Source organism: Sinohyriopsis cumingii, chromosome 15, assembly GCF_028554795.1.
Source record: "Sinohyriopsis cumingii isolate HCF-2022 chromosome 15, ASM2855479v2, whole genome shotgun sequence".
NCBI classification, from domain to species: Eukaryota; Metazoa; Mollusca; class Bivalvia; order Unionida; family Unionidae; genus Sinohyriopsis; species Sinohyriopsis cumingii.
The window spans coordinates 55365177-55383096 of record NC_142975.1 but is presented as its reverse complement, the minus strand read 5'-3'; the positions used below and the strand labels follow the sequence as shown (position 1 = coordinate 55383096).

At 32.7% G+C, this 17920-nt stretch overlaps 1 protein-coding gene across 1 annotated transcript in view; it reads left to right on the top strand.

Annotated features, from left to right (window-relative positions):
* LOC149781833 (uncharacterized) overlaps window positions 1-17920 on the top strand; it is a 50780-nt gene that overhangs the window by 5464 nt on the left and 27396 nt on the right. Inside the window, exons 4-10 of the mRNA XM_089934793.1 lie at window positions 337-456; window positions 5211-5386; window positions 8707-8913; window positions 9392-9473; window positions 12423-12500; window positions 13395-13528; window positions 14905-14974. Coding sequence (XP_089790919.1) covers window positions 337-456; window positions 5211-5386; window positions 8707-8913; window positions 9392-9473; window positions 12423-12500; window positions 13395-13528; window positions 14905-14974 — 867 coding nt within the window. The remainder of the gene's footprint in view (window positions 1-336; window positions 457-5210; window positions 5387-8706; window positions 8914-9391; window positions 9474-12422; window positions 12501-13394; window positions 13529-14904; window positions 14975-17920) is intronic.

The window sequence follows — 17920 nt, the reverse complement described above, 5'->3', positions numbered from 1 at the left end:
AATTTATGTGGCATAAAAATGAAAACTAATATAATGCAAAGGTATGAATGATTAAGACCAAGGGGTTTGGGACAGCCTTCTATATTAAAGACACCATTGTCCATATTTGAATCTTTTGTAGGCCAAAAAATAAGTTCAGTTGAACTTGTCTTTCTCTTTGTGTTAATTTTATTATCAACCCTTTCAGTAAGAACAACAGTCCATAAAGGACAAGTTTTGTAGCTCCTTTTTAGGTACTGGATAAACAGGTTTCTACTCTACTTCATGTTTCAGCATAAGCTGTTTTGATAAAAATGACATATGAAGCTGATTCATCTTTCCTTTGCTGTTTTCAAGGATTGCCACCTTAAGTAATAACTTGAAAAATCAAGAAGACATTTCATGCAGATTAAAACGGGAGAAGGAAGATATCCAGGATAGACTGACAGATGCTGACAAATCCTGTGAACAGTACAGGTAATTCTAAGTTGCAAAAATGTTGTTATTACAATAAACCTCTTCTGTAATGGCAAATTTTGGGAAAGTATAAGTTATTAATTAATGCAGGGAATTCATTGAAACAATGTACCCTGACTATGCATTGTATGTGAAATAAGGGGTTCTTATTTAGTTTTTGGCTCACCTGCCACAACATAACATTTCATGTGAAAAACTCAATTTTGGACTCCCAAATCTCCTGACAGTCATGTTTAGAACAAAAATTATTTTCAATAATTTTGGAATAAAAAAAGATTTTTTTTTTACCACAGCTGTACATGTCCAAAGTGTGTAGTATGTTTTAACAGCAAAAAGTCTTGCTTGGAGCCCATGTAAAATGATTCTCTAGGCAGTTTATACATCTCATTACCGTGGAGTCGATTGAAATGTAAAGCAATCAAAGATGAACAACCTCCATTTCACGTATTACATAATTGACTGAGCTAAAATGATAACATATCAAGTCCTTTGAACACTGCTGTAGACAGGCCATCAAGCTAAAATTACAGTAAAATACACTTTGTTTGAGTTAAGTATAACAATAAAGACATGTACTGAAGAACAAATGTTGTTGCACATCTGTGCCTAGAATGAGAATGTTATTACACATCAGTGCCTAGAATGGAATGTTATTACACATCAGTGCCTAGAATGAGAATGTTATTACACATCAGAGCCTAGAATGAGAATGTTATTACACATCAGAGCCTAGAAGGAGAATGTTATTACACATCAGAGCCTAGAAGGAGAATGTTATTACACATCAGAGCCTAGAATGAGACTCTTATTACACATCAGAGCCTAGAATGAGAATGTTATTACACATCAGTGCCTAGAATGAGAATGTTATTACACATCAGAGCCTAGAATGAGAATGTTATTACACATCAGTGCCTAAAATGAGGCTGTTATTACACATCAGAGCCTACAGTGAGAATGTTATTACACATCAGTGCCTAGAATGAGAATGTTATTACACATCAGAGCCTAGAATGAGAATGTTATTTCACATCAGAGCCTAGAATGAGACTGTTATTACACATCAGAGCCTAGAATGAGAATGTTATTATACATCAGTGCCTAGAATGAGAATGTTATTACACATCAGAGCCTAGAATGAGAATGTTATTACACATCAGTGCCTAGAATGAGAATGTTATTACACATCAGAGCCTAGAATGAGAATGTTATTACACATCAGCGCCTAGAATGAGAATGTTATTACACATCAGTGCCTAGAATGAGAATGTTTAAGCCATCATTATTAAAGATTTCTGGCAAGTTTGTGATGAGCATAAATGTTTATTGTAAGTTAGATTTTACCCCATATATAAAATTCCACTCACAATTAATTTGGCAAGTGTACAAGTGTGGTTCACTTTTTAAAAGCAATGGAGCTGTAATTTACATAAGTATGAGGCATCTGCAAAACAAGAAAAACTAAATTTCAGAACAGCTGAATGGAGTTTGATTTTATGAAGTGCAGCTGCAAGGGGAAGCATTTTATTTTTTGCACTGTAAAGACCTTATCAACATTAGTCATTCTGTAGTGTATGACATCTGTCAATATAGCAGTGCCACTGAGCATATTTGCTACTCCCTCTGAGTAATGCAGATCAAGAAAGATTGTTTTCTATGCTAAGAAAAGTTCAACAAGATCTTTAAGGGAAGTTTAAATAACAGTGCCATCCAGTCTCAGATGATTGCCAAGATGAACACAGATGCCATTTGTATGACCTTGAACCCAATCTCTTAACTATTGAAAGCAGCAAAGGCTGCATCTAGTGAAGAAAATATTAATCTGTTAAATTTGTGTGGTTTTGAGTTTGGGCACATGTAAATGATGATTATATTGGAAAATGTTAAAATACAGACTATTTTTGGCTTGTAAGTATATTAAATGCTTCAGAGAAAACAGAGATGTTATTTTCTTTCTTTTTTTATCAGACTTGAATTCCAGTAATTTTTAATAGGCTTATATGAAAATATAACTTACTCTAAATTGGATACCACTTTTTTACAGGGCAGACACTGCCTCCCCCATTGTGACTTCATAACACTTTTTGAGTCCCCAGACCCCACCACCAATACTGTCTGGTAATATGGCAGTTATGCTGTTGGTGTCTACCATAACTATATTTAGGGTATATTATTTGTTTTGACCCCTCAAAGAAGTAAAGGTATTGATTCTTATATGCCTGTCTCAAGTTGGGGAATGGTATTGTGTTAGGGCATCTTTTATCTGCCCATTTATTTGTCCATATCTCTATAAACTGTATGACCCTTAATGTTTTAACAGTTGGTGAAGCTTTACCCACATATTTATCTCATGACTGGCAGGCACGTTGATTGCCACCGCCATACCGTATTTCTGAAGGTCAAGGTTGTAGGAGAGATAATGTATTTTTGCCTTGTTATCCATGTCCTTGAACTACTGAAGATATATAATAACACTGTAACCAGTTATATATCATGACTGGACAGTGTGTCATATACCATGGCCATGCCTCCAGCTTCAAGGTCAGTGTCATGGCAAGGTAAGATATAGATCTCTATATGCAGATATAACTTTTGAGCCAGTGAAACTTTAGCTCTTGATATGACATGACTTGACAGTGTCTGACACGTTAACAATTGTACTACTGCCTAAGGGTCAAAGTCAAAGCAAGGATAATGTGAGTCAGTGGTCTATTTCCTTATCCAGGCCATCACTTAAAACTTTACCCATGTCCACACCATATTATACCTGATCACAAAAATCAAGGTCATTAGGTTGAAATAACATTGTATCATGTGCTGTTCATGATACATTGCCATTTACTTGTTTTCTCTGGTTTATCACAATGTTAGTACTGATTTAATTGTATCAACCTGTTTCTTTAAGAAATACGGGCTTAGAAAACTTTATAAGATTCAGATGCTGTATATACTCTCTTATAAGTTGAATCCAACTGCAAACAACATATACCCTGATCCACCATCACATAGTGTGCCAGCAGATAAAGATCTAAGCTCTTGTTTTACTGTTAGCTTGTAATAAGTTAAACAGACACAGATCTGCTGGCATATTATGTACACTACTGTCGGGCATTTCTGCGCACTTAAGGTTTTTGTTTCCAATATTGAAGCAAAACGCATACCGAATTCGAGCGATTGACAAAAATAAAATACAGCAATGCTTACCATTTGAAAAGATGGAATTGTCATCAGAATATTCTGTTAAAAATAATATTAATTTTTGACACATAGGATACCACTCCCGTGTTTTCCTGACTCTTGATATGTCTGCCTATTCTGCACATAGCTTTGAAAAGATGTAATGTTTATCCATCGGGCTACAGAATTGAAATATGTTACTTTGGACTGTTTCCATCAGCAGTTTAGTCAAGTAATTAGGTCAGGTTTATAGCTAGTTTTACAAAATTCAATGTAAAAATGCCAATAATTGGCAAGAGATATTAAGGAAACTAAACTGATCTTGTAAAAAAGTAAAGCTCAACATTTTATGAAAAATAAGCTATTACGTGGAAGAGAAACAACAATGAATAGGATGTAATGTGATTACAACATCTTGTTGATGGGGAAAGATTACTACAGAATTTAGAAACAGACTATACGCCGGGGAATTTGTTGATAATTTATGTTCTAGCGGCAAGTAGACACATTGGGTAGCAGATGATTTTGTACGTGTGGGACAACTTCTTGCAAAATTGGAAACTTGGATTAAAATACAGTTTTGTTTTAAGGTACACATTTCCATCTTTTATATAATGTATTTATTTGTATGATTCTAAAAGATGCATAGTAGGTCTAAATAAAATTTTCTGGGTTACAGGTTCAAGAAGGTCATGGAGTGGGTCTTCACATTGCCATTTAGAAATCACATTTTTATGTTTATTTTGAGTCTAAATGTGGGATATTTTTGTACACTTTATGAATATCACTTTTCTTAATTAATGTTGATTGTTCTTTCTGGAGACAAAATGGATTTTTGACCCAAAATAGCATGTGATCCAATGTTTACAGAAATGACGTATCGTTGCGCAGAATTACCCAACGCGCAGAATTGGCCGACATGGTGGTAATGACAGTTCTTAATCTGTGCGGTCTGCAGTTGGCCTGAACTTTTAAGCAAGTACATATGGTAATCTAAACAATCAAACATTGAATATCAGTAGGATTTGTGTAGATGTTTGATTATGTCCAAGATAGATGCTGAGAAGGATCTGAACTAATATTTTTCCATTTTTTATATCATTGTAGATTTTACTTCATTTATTTAATATTCATAAAAAGTGTCCCTCTCCCCCTAACTCCCTTCTGTTATATATATATATATATATATATATATATATATATATATATATATATATATATATATATATATATATATATGAAATAACCCTATATAAACAAATTCAAATGACACTCAGAGTAATAATTTAAAACTTTATATCTGGGAGATGGGTTACATCTATTATGGTAAAAATAGTAAAAATATAAAAATAGTATAAATATAAAAATAGTATAAATATAAAAATAGTATAAATATAATATAGCAACTTTGACCTCAGATGATGTTAGAAATTAATCAGATTGGCAGAATGTATGCTTATTATACACCTTTCTAATCAATAACTTACCTACATGAAGAGGATATAGCTGTATGAATTAGAATATGAGTAAAAGATTGTTTCAGTTTACAATTCATGTAAAATTGCTTGTATTTTCAGAGAAAAAGTGCGTAGATATGAACGAGGTCTTCCAGGAATAAAGTTTTCACTGCGTCAGCAAAAGTCAGCCCTGCAGGATATTCATGCATTTATGGAGGCACGAGATCAAGCCATGAAAGAAGAAATGGATTTACTGCTGTCTCATGTCAGGACATCATGTGAGACACAAATAAAAGGTACACTTAATGTTTTCTTGTAATGGAAAAATCATTTAATATGTAATAAATAAATATTGCAGACACCTCCCAGTTAAGAATGCTCATGTGATTGTGAAGATTTGTTAGGAAAATAAAAAAGTTAAATTATAGAGATGGCCAGATTCAGAGGCTGAATTTGCTATTTGTGCAAAGTAAATGGAAGTGACAAATTGATGTTTTTGGTGGGAGTGATTTTATGTTTTATGTTTTGTGTTTGATGGAATGAATCTAACATAACATGGTAGACATGTAGAGAGTACATATGTTGTTAGGGTTATGCAGGACTGTCAGGCAGGTAGATAGTACATAAGGTGTTAGGGATTGGCAGGGAACACTCATCAGGTAGATAGTGCATAAGGTATTAGGAATGGCAGGGAACAGACTAGAGAGCACATATGGTGTTAGAGATTGGCAGGGAACAGACTGTCAGGCAGGTAGAAAGTGCATAAGGTGTTAGGAATAGGCAGGGAACAGACAGTCAGACAGGTAGACGTTGCATAAGGTGTTAGGAATAGGCAGGGAACAGGCTGTCAGTCAGGTAGATAGTGCATAAGGTGTTAGGAATAGGAAGGGTACAGACTATCAGACAGGTGTATAGCGCATAAGGTGTTACGGATTGACAGGGAACAGACCCTCAGGCAGGTAGATAGTGCATAATGTGTTACGGATTGGCAGGGAACAGACTGTCAGTCAGGTGTATAGTGCATAAGGTGTTAGGGATTGGCAGGGAACAGACTGTCAGTCAGGTGTATAGCACATAAGGTGTTACGGATTGGCAGGGAACAAACTGTCAGTCAGGTAGATAGTGCATAAGGTGTTAGGGATTGGCAGGGAACAGACTGTCATCAGGTAGATAGTGCATAAGGTGTTAGGAATAGGCAGGGAACAGACTATCATGCAGGTAGATAGTGCATAAGGTGTTAAGGATTGACAGGGAACAGACTGTCAGACAGGTAGACATTGCATAAGGTGTTAGGAATGGGCAGAGAGCAGACTGTCAGATTTAAATTACTGTAGAAGATACAGGCAGACAGTTTAATTAATTTAACAGTGAGGAGGAGGGATGAAGACAGAAACAATAATAAACAAAGACAAATATTGAAAATTAGAATCAAGGTATCCTTCTGTTTTAGGTTCCATGGTTAAGAGGTTATTAATACAGTTTCATTACTATTCATTTAAGCCAAAAGAGTGTACCATGCTACAAGTGAGTCGTATAAATATATCACACTGTAATTGAGCCACAGAAATAGAAACATGCAATGCCTTAAGTGAGCCATAGATATGTACCACTCTGTAAGTAAACCATAAAAGTGTATCACACTGTAAGTGAACCGTACAGATGTATCACACTGTAAGTGAACCATACAGATGTATCAGACTATAAGTGAACCATACAGATGTATCACACTATAAGTGAACCATACAGATGTATCACACTATAAGTGAGGCAAAAAATTGTATCACACTACACGTGAGCCATACAAGTGTACCACACTGCAAGTGAGCCATAGAAGTGTGTCACATTGTAAGGAAGCCATACAAGTGTGTCACATTGTAAGGAAGCCATGCAAGTGTACCACACTGCAAGTGAGCCATACAAGTGTGTCACATTGGGCCTTAAGTAGTCCAAAGCACTCACAATTCCAAATCCCTGCCATCGCACCTCTGTCTGCATGGGTTCGAGTCTCCGGCTCTGCTAACATGAGTATGTGAGAAAGCCTGCCAATAGCTTATCATGGGTCAGTGGATCTTCCCGGGGTTTTCCAGGGTTCTTCCTCCACTACTGGCTGCCATGCATAGCCTATCTTGTGCTGAAAAATGGTGTTGAACCCTACAGCAAGAAAACTGTACAGGAACTATACAAGTGTATCACACTGCAAGTGAGCCGTAAAAATGTATCACACTATAAGTGAGGCTAAACAGTGTATCAAACTGCAAGTGAACCATGCAAGTGTACCACACTGCAAGTGAGCCATACAAGTGTGTCACATTTTAAGTGAGCCATACAATTGTATCAGGGGCCCTGAGTGGCTGAGTGGTCTAAAGCGCTCTTGATTACGAATCACTGCCATTTCACCACTGCCTACGTGGGTTTGAGTCTAGGATTCGGCCAATGTGATTATGTGAGAAGGCTTGCCAATACATTCTTGTGGGTCAGTGGTTCTTCCCTGGGTTTTCCAGGTTCTTCCTCCACTATTAATACTGGCTGCCATGCATAGCCTATCATGTGTTGAAAAATGGCGCTAAACTCCACAACAACAACAACAACAATTGTATCAAAACTGTACAGGAACTGTATAAGTGTATACACTGCAAGTGAGCCATAAAAATGTATCACACTATAAGTAATCCATACAAGTGTATCACACTGTTCGTGAACCATATGAGCGTATCACACTGTAAGTGAACAATGCAAGTGTAATACAATATAAGGGAGCCATGCAAGTCTACAACACTATGTTCCATTTAAATGTACCACAATAAGTGACAATGTAAGTGAGTCATCCATGTTTATCACACTGCATTAGTGAGCCATACTAGTCTAACACTGTAAATGACCCATTCAAGTGTACTACATTAATCGATTCATTCAAATGTACCACACTGTAAGTGGTCCATTCAAGTGTACCACATTAATTGATTCATTCAAGAGTACCACACTGTAAGTGGTACATTCAAGTGTACCAACTAAATGATCCATTCAAGTGTACCACACTAAATGATCCATTCAAGTGCACCACAAGTAAGTGAGCCACACAACTTTACCTCACTGTAAATGAGCCATTAAAGTTTACCACACTGCAAGTGTATCATACAAGTTGACCACACTGTAATTAAGTCATATAATTTTACCACAATGTAAGTGAGCCATACAAGTGTACCACACTGTGAGCTATATAAATTAACCACACTGTAAGTGAGCATGATACAAGTGTACTACACTGTAAGTGAGCCATACAAGTGTACCACACTGTAAGTTGGTAATATAAGTTTACTACACTGTAAGTTTACTACACTGAGTCGTACAAGGTTATCACACTGTAAGTGAGCCATAAAATGCATATTTGTTGAGGGAAAAGTGGAATATTGAGAATTTGTTTATTTTCACTTGTTGTGTTTTTGTGAAAAATGACATTTATGTCATTACATAAAGTGGTCAATTGATGAATGTGTCATGTTATTTTAACAGAAGGCACATTGTCTTTATTTTTTTTGTTCATACTAATCATGAAATCATTGAAAATTATTATGAATTCATCTTATTTTTCTAAAGCCTTTTATTTCTGTATTTCTAGCACAAGAAAAATTGAGAGAAGAAAAGAATGCATTAAGTACCAAACTCAAAGAGATGGAGTCAAAGTACAAGGATTCTAGCAACGTGTCATCAGAGATGAAGCAAAAATTCGAAGAAAAAGAACAGCATATTAAAAACCTGGAGAATGTACAGTATGAAAACAGGCATTTACAGAAGAAGTGTTCAGAACTGGAAGGGAATATTGAAAGTGAGTAAAGATTATAACTTGATCAGATGTCAGATGTTTTTAAGGTAGTTGTGATCTGATCTTTTTGACCAGCAACGTCTCTGAAAAATATTGATGAGCTCATCATATCTTTTTCTCCTTATTTTTTTCATTCAATAATTTTTTCTTTCTTTATATATTTGTTTGTATATGAATATATTTCTTCAGTTGATTCAAATTCCAAAATTCATTTTTCCTGGATTCATAAGAATTAAATAAATGAATTATATTAATTATCATTCTCAAAACCATATAATTTTAATGGCAAAATCTGGACTTGCATTTTAATTGTATATATTTGTAGACATTCTATTTTTTTATTGTCCTTGATAAAAACGAGTACATTCATTTCTTTTTGTTGATTACTTAACATAGGCATTTACAATTACATTGTTTTTTAAATTTAAGAAACGCAATACATGAAATATACCAGAAATGTTTTTCTTTTCTTCCTTTTTAGAGATAAAGAGAGAACTAGAAGAATCCATAGCATGTACCAGAGGTCTTACATTAGAATGTAAACAGTTCAAGGATCAGTTAAAGTATGTTGTATTATCATACACAATTTTTTGGAAAAAAGAGCTTATAATGCATCATTTTTTAAATTACTGGTATTCCATGATTAGGGTGTTTCAAAAATTTTACAGCATGATTTGAAAGTGCAATAATTTAAACTCAGTACTTTAATTAATTATTCATTATTTCAGCACTACACGAATAAAATATGTAAATTTTTGCAAAGTGCAAATTAAAAGTAGACAAAAAGTATAAAGGACCTCAGATTGTATAAAGTACAGATATTTATCCAAAAGATATACATCTATATTCTAGAGTGGTCCAGGTATTATGGTCGGACATACATTATATTTGACAACTGTTAAATATAGTGTTGTGCCAAGGTATTATTCCATTCAGTTAAATTGAATTTTCATCATCTGCTAGCATTGGCAAGCCTGGATTTGTTTCTTTTAAAATAATTTTATTGTAGATGAAAATTCTTTCAGTTGGATTTTTTTATATGTGGAAATTATTACCAAAGACAGATAATACACTCCACTTACAAATTTTTAAGTTTGAAGGTATGACACAGATGTGATACAAACTTATTTCATATTTTAAATTGTAAAATCTACATTATGACTTGCTTATATTCTTCAGAATTAAATCTACATTATGACTTGCTGATATTCTTCATAATTAAATCTACATTATGACTTGTTTGTACTGTTCAGAATTAAATCTACATTATGACTTGTTGATACTGTTCAGAATTAAATCTACATTATGACTTGTTTGTACTGTTCAGAATTAAATCTACATTATGACTTGATACTGTTCAGAATTAAATCTACATTATGACTTGTTTGTACTGTTCAGAATTAAATCTACATTATGACTTGTTGATACTGTTCAGAATTAAATCTACATTATGACTTGTTTGTACTCTTCAGAATTAAATCTACATTATGACTTGTTGATACTGTTCAGAATTAAATCTACATTATGACTTGTTTGTACTCTTCAGAATTAAATCTACATTATGACTTGTTGATACTGTTCATAATTAAATCTACGATATTACTTGTTTGTACTGTTCAGAATTAAATCTACATTATGACTTGTTGATACTGTTCAGAATTAAATCTACATTATGACTTGTTGATACTGTTCATAATTAAATCTACATTATGACTTGTTTGTACTGTTCAGAATTAAATCTACATTATGACTTGTTGATACTGTTCATAATTAAATCTACATTATGACTTGTTTGTACTGTTCAGAATTAAATCTACATTATGACTTGTTGATACTGTTCAGAATTAAATCTACATTATGACTTGTTTGTACTGTTCAGAATTAGATCTACATTATGACTTGTTGATACTGTACAGAATTAAATCTACATAATGACTTGTTGATACTGTTCAGAATTAAATCTACATTATGACTTGTTGATACTCTTCAGAATTAAATCTGCATTATGACTTGTTGATACTGTTCAGAATTAAATCTACATTATGACTCGTTTTTACTGTTCAGAATTAAATATACATTATGACTTAGTTGTACTGTTCAGAATTAAATCTACATTATGACTTGTTGATACTGTACAGAATTAAATCTACATTATGATTTGTTGATATTGTACAGAATTAAATCTACAGTATGATTTGTTGATACTGTACAGAATTAAATCTACATTATGACTTGTTGATACTGTACAGAATTAAATCTACATTATGACTTGCTGATACTGTTCAGAACTAAATCTACATTATGACTTGTTTGTACTGATCAGAATTAAATCTACATTATGACTTGTTGATACTGTTCAGAATTAAATCTACAGTATGACTTGTTGTCACTGTTCAGAATTAAATCTACATTATGACTTGTTGTTACTGTTCAGAATTAATCTACATTATGACTTGTTGATACTGTTCAGAATTAAATCTACAGTATGACTTGCTGATACTGTACAGAATTAAATCTACATTATGACTTGTTGATACTGTTAAGAATTAAATCTACATTATGACTTGTTGATACTGTTCAGAATTAAATCTACATTATGACTTGTTGATGCTGTACAGAATTAATCTACATTATGACTTGCTGATACTGTTCAGAATTAAATCTACATTACGACTTGTTGATACTGTACAGAATTAAATTTACAATATGACTTACTTGTTGATACTGTTCAGAATTAAATCTACATTATGACTTGTTGATACTGTTCAGAATTAAATCTACATTATGACTTGTTGATACTGTTCAGAATTAAATCTACATTATGACTTGTTGATACTGTTCAGAATTAAGTCTACATTATGACTTGTTGATACTGTACAGAATTAAATCTACATTATGACTTGTTGATACTGTAAAGAATTAAATCTACATTATGACTTGTTGATACAGTTCAGAATTAAGTCTACATTATGACTTGTTGATACTGTTCAGAATTAAATCTACATTATGACTTGTTGATACTGTACAGAATTAATCTACATTATGACTTGCTGATACTGTACAGAATTAAATCTACATTATGACTTGTTGATACTGTACAGAATTAAATCTACATTATGACTTGTTGATACTGTACAGAATTAAATCTACATTATGACTTACTTGTTGATACTGTTCAGAATTAAATCTACATTATGACTTGTTGATACTGTAAAGAATTAAATCTACATTATGACTTGTTGATATTGTTCATAATTAAATCTACATTATGACTTGTTGATACTGTTCATAATTAAATCTACATTATGACTTGTTGATACTGTTCAGAATTAAATCTACATTATGACTTGTTGATACTGTTCAGAATTAAATCTACATTATGACTTGTTGATACTGTTCAAAATTAAATCTACATTATGACTTGTTGATACTGTTCAGAATTAAATCTACATTATGACTTGTTTATATTGTTCATAATTAAGTCTACATTATGACTTGTTTATATTGTTCAGAATTAAAGCTCAGGAGATGGAAGAGCTGACAGCAAACTTCAGAAAAAAGGAACAGAATCTTGAAATGGCTTCACAAAAGTAAATGTTTTTAATTTTTATTTTGTTTTGGTATTTTCACAAATACAGATATATTTTTTTTAATTAGGTAAATGCAAATGCTTTGTGTATTGCTTCTGTTTTATAAATTACAGTGGCATTGTTCACAGAGCATTAAAGAGATTTTGAAGATTGCAGTCACAAAGATATTTTACCTCAAGAAATTAGATGTTTTCATATTTCTACAATTAGATGTTAAAGTTTTTGCATTTAAGAATTTAAAATGCTAATAATGTATTTACTGCAACAACAGAGTCACTGTGAATTCATTACAAATCAGTTTTACAGGCTGGCTAAGCTTGCTACAAAGCACAAATTAAAAATTCAATAAACTAACATTCCCAAATCTGCAAGTTTAAGTTCCTGTTAAGTAGCCTTCTTTTACTGTACTACATAAATTGAAAGCCACAAAATAAATGATTTCAAAGTATACAGTGAATACTGTGGTAGGTAATAAAACTGTAATAAGTACATTACATTATTTCTTATAAAAACTCCATGGAGAAAAAAATTCCTCTTAATATTTCTTTGTCCATGTCATGATATATTGCAAAATGTTTGTTTGTTTGAGAGTATGCACTGTCAGTGAAAGCCCCATTGTTTTACAACAGTCTGTTAATAACAGTTGTACTACTACAATCCAATATCATGTGAATATATATATATGTATGTGTGTATATATATATATATATATGTATGTATGTATGTATGTATGTATGTATGTATGTATGTATGTATGTATGTATGTATGTATGTATGTATGTATGTGTGTGTGTGTGACATTTGAGAGGATCATAAACTTTTTAAATTGTAGCGTCATTTGTGTTTAGTTATTTATAATTAAAACTTTCAAGTTTTGAATTTATGTCTATTCAGAGTTCAGGGAGAACTGAGGAGAAAAGAAGCAGAATTAGTGGCAGCACAAAAAGAATTAAAATCCCTGCAGTATCAGTTTCAGGAACAACAAGAGCAGGAAGAGAGTGTCAGTCAGAAAATTTCCCGGACAATTAGTAAGAAAAGTTTGAAACTACAATTGTATTTATTGATCACTCTGTAATAATTCTTAACCTTGTTGTAATGTATAATACTCCAAAGATTGGGCTGCAGGTTCCAATCCTTACCAGACCCAACCAGATTGGCTTTCATGGTGTGTCTTTAAGCAGGGCATTTTACTCTCATTGCCCAAGCACTGACCATTCTTTCATGTGCCATTAAACACCAATCAGTCAATGAATTAGTTAATTATCAATCAAGTTGAAACAACTTATGTCCTTTCAAGGCTCTAGCATGTGAAAATGACAACTATCAAAATGTATGTCCTTTCAAGGCTATAACGTATGAAAATGACCACTTTCAAAACGTATGTCCTTTCAAGGCTATAACATATGAAAATGACCACTTTCAAAACTTATGTCCTTTCAAGGATATAGCATATGCAAATGACCACTATCATACTCGGAAGCAGTGATAGCATACATTTTTAGTATTTCGTAGACCAGTGTGAATTTGTGTTATTTTAGTATTTCATAGACCATAGTGTGAATTTGTGTTATTTTAGTATTTCATAGACCATGGTGTGAATTTGTTATTTAGTATTTCATAAACCATAGTGTGAATTTGCATTATTTTAGTATTTCATAGACTATAGTGTGAATTTGTGTTATTTTAGTATTTCATAGACCATAGTATGAAAACTCTCAAAACTGAAACCAGTCTGACCAAGTAAAAATTTTGGTTTTGAGGGGATTCCATTTTTCAGAATGCACCTAAAATAAGATGCAGTTAGTTATGTTCCCCTTGTTATAACATAAGGTATATATTAATTGGTGAGTACTTAATGTTTTATTAATTATTGATCTTGTTTATATTTATATTCATGGTGTAAGTGTCTTCCAGGATATTAAGAATTTTTTAAAAATCCAGATGAGGTTAAATTATTTATTCTTGAAAAAATTCAGTTTAAATAAATAATAAGAAATAATTATGTTTTGAATCTGCATAATTGTGTAAGTTTTATAGATTTTTTTATATTTTTTTTTAGATCTGAGAAAACAAAATTTGTTTTTGACTTTGACTTGCTGTTTGATAGGATATGAAGTCATTTTTATGATAGGAGTTGTTTGAAGTAGTTTTTCAGATGGAGAAAATTTAAAAAATGAAGAAAACATAATATCTCCTTTTTTGTTTGTAATTTGCCTTATGGAGAGACAAGTGCTTGACATTATTGTCAGATTTCCGTAAGACCTATGGAGTTAGGTCCCTTTTTTGTATAAATGTTTTTTTTTCTTTCTTTCTACATTTAACTGCTTTTGCTTTGTTGTACATATAACAGATGTGATCCATTTTACATAGCAATTTTTTTCTCATGTATCTCTCTTTAACCCAGATGAAACAAAAGATTTAAAAGACCTGCTGATGAAAGCTAATGAGGAGATTGCTGCACTTAAAGAGGAGAGGTATGATATGGTCAAGTATTGTAATCTGTAACCTTTTGTAATGGAATTTTCTAGTGCATAACTCATCAATATATCCGATAGTTCGCTCAATCCTATGTAGGAAATAATTAATTTGTGACGCTGTAATGCATCTTTGGTTGAAAATACTTTACAAGTGGACAGGATTTCGATAACACTTATTTGCTCAGTTGCAAAAGTTGTGGACCTAATGACATTGAAATCATGTGAAATAATACTTTATTATTAATAATTGCAAATGAAACCATAGATTTATATGCTTGACATTTGCCTCATAAAACTATTAAACAAAGTAACCATTTTGTTGAGTAAAACAAGGAAGAAAAAAATCCATATAACATGATATATTACACATTTTTTATTATATATTTCATAATGATATATTGAAATGTATAAGCCAGAGAAAAATTGGTATCACCAAAGTGGTGATAGATTGGTATCAGCATTTTGGCAACATAACCTATGGAACTATCATATATACTCACTTGTAAGTTGTGTCCAACTGCAAACTGCATAGACCCATATCTGGTATTACATAATGTTCCAGAAGATCTGGGTCTATGTGTTTTGTTTAAAATAATCAATTGGAGAAATAACATAGATACTGATATATGTACTAAGCAATAAATAATGACTAAAACAAGCTCCAAACAACAGCAGGTTGGTTTCAAGTACTTTAAAATAGTTTACTATATAATTGATACAAATTGTCATTGACTGAACTTGACTGACCTGTTACACTCTATAACAAATTGGCAAAACCCTGGATTAAATATAGTACTTAAGTTATTTAATTAGCTACTTTACTCTCATTACACTCGTCCCATTTGAAAATGATGGCTGAATTGGGACTGGGTGTGTGTCAGCTCTCTGTTAAAGAAGTTGCTTATGTGTGAGATTAATATGTGAGATTAAACTAACATGCATGTAACTTACTCCCATGGGTTTACATGCATGAGATCAAAGAACTACATATAACTTATTGCCAGGTATTTGCAGGTTAAATCTTTTTAACACTTGAATATCTTAGTATAATTACTGCTGAAATGTATTTTCCATTATATTTTTTATTTGCTATTAAAGAGATTAAAGAATTAGAGGTACAAGTGTATTGTTGACTAGTAAATCTACACTTAGTCTAGATTTTAGTACACTCCTCCCTCATTTTGCTATACCTGGATAATTTGCAAACCCATTTATAATGTGGAGACAGGCTAAGATCCCATTTTTTTATGTAGAAAGGGCAACCAATTTGATCCAAGTTCCTTAAATGAAAAATAAATATTGATCTAAATTGATACAGGAAATCTTGATGTATGATGCTCATTATATTTCAAAAATGGCAGTTAGGAATTTGGAATGGAACCTGTTGTTTGCAAGTTATTTGGGGATAGATGTGGAAGGACATTGCTTTTCTGATCAACTTTGAAATTAGCAATGACATGTTTTGGGTTGGATCAGACTTATGTATTCTTAGATGACTCTGATTGTAAGGCACATAGGTTGAGTTAGTTGGTTGAATCAATGCCCAGCAGTGCATATTCTTATCTGATAAGATTTCCTTTTCTATCCCTTAAAAGTATTATGATCTGATTTGACCCTTTTGACATTTATGATTTGACCTTTATGAGCATTCACATTAGGGTGATACCCATTATATATTATACACGTCATATCTGGGTGTTATATGCTTGAGTGGCATGCATTTATAATATGATGCCAATTTAGGAAACAATTGTACTTACTGTATATATGCTAAATATGGTTACTCAATATGGGAATTTTCAGGAATTTCACAAACATGTGATAGTTAATACATGCAGTTGTTGATAGTGGAAACAATGGCTTTTGTTTGTGATTAGACAAAATTTGTAGTTCTTTTAGAATAAGATTGATGACATTAATTTAAGAAGTGTTAACTGTGACATCGAATCATCATCTTTGTCCAGTTTGTCAGAAATTGAGACTGAATCAGACAATGAAGACAGTGCAGTGTGAATAAGAGATCCATGTGCTTTACAGGTCACCAAGTTCACTGAAAGCATTGTCCTACTTTTGGATGAGAGGAAAAACAAATTGATAGATTTTTTAGTTAAATATTTTTCCCGGGTATTAAATGAAAGAAATGTGGCTGAAACTAACAGTTTTGGAGTAAAATGAATGAATTAGAAACATGATGATGAAGTTTGAAGAAAAAGATGTAGTACGAGATGTCCATAATGTGCAAGCCGTTTAATGTCTGTCTTTGTGTAAAATAAAACTACTTTTGTCACAAACAGCAAATTAAAAACTTATATAACATAATGACCATTTAAATATTTGTAAATAATTATATGTACAGATCTGACATATCACTGTATAAAATAATGATGACAAATTATAGTGTTACAAATAGTGTGTTCTAAACTCAATTCATGCAGTTTTTTCATCAAGTTTATGGAAGTCATTGGGATAAAAGAATCACAGAGACAAAAGGTACATGTAGTCATAACTTTAATATATGCATAATTTTAAAACAGTTAGGTAATAGGAAAATAACAAAAAGTGCACAAATCATGAGCTATCAGCTGGTAGTCCGCACACAAATCAGCTGGTAGTGCAAATCAGCTGGTGGTCTGCATGCAAATCAGCTGCTAGTCTGCATGCAAATCAGCTGGTAGTCTGCATACAAATCAGCTGGTAGTCTGCATGCAAATCAGCTGGTAGTCTGCATACAAATCAGCTGGTAGTCTGCATGCAAATCAGCGGGTAGTCTGCATACAAATCAGCTGGTAGTCTGCATCCAAATCAGCTGGTAGTCTGCATGCAAATCAGCTGGTAGTCTGCATGCAAATTAGCTGGTAGTCTGCATACAAATCAGCTGGTAGTCTGCATACAAATCAGCTGGTAGTCTGCATGCAAATCAGCTGGTAGTCTGCATGCAAATCA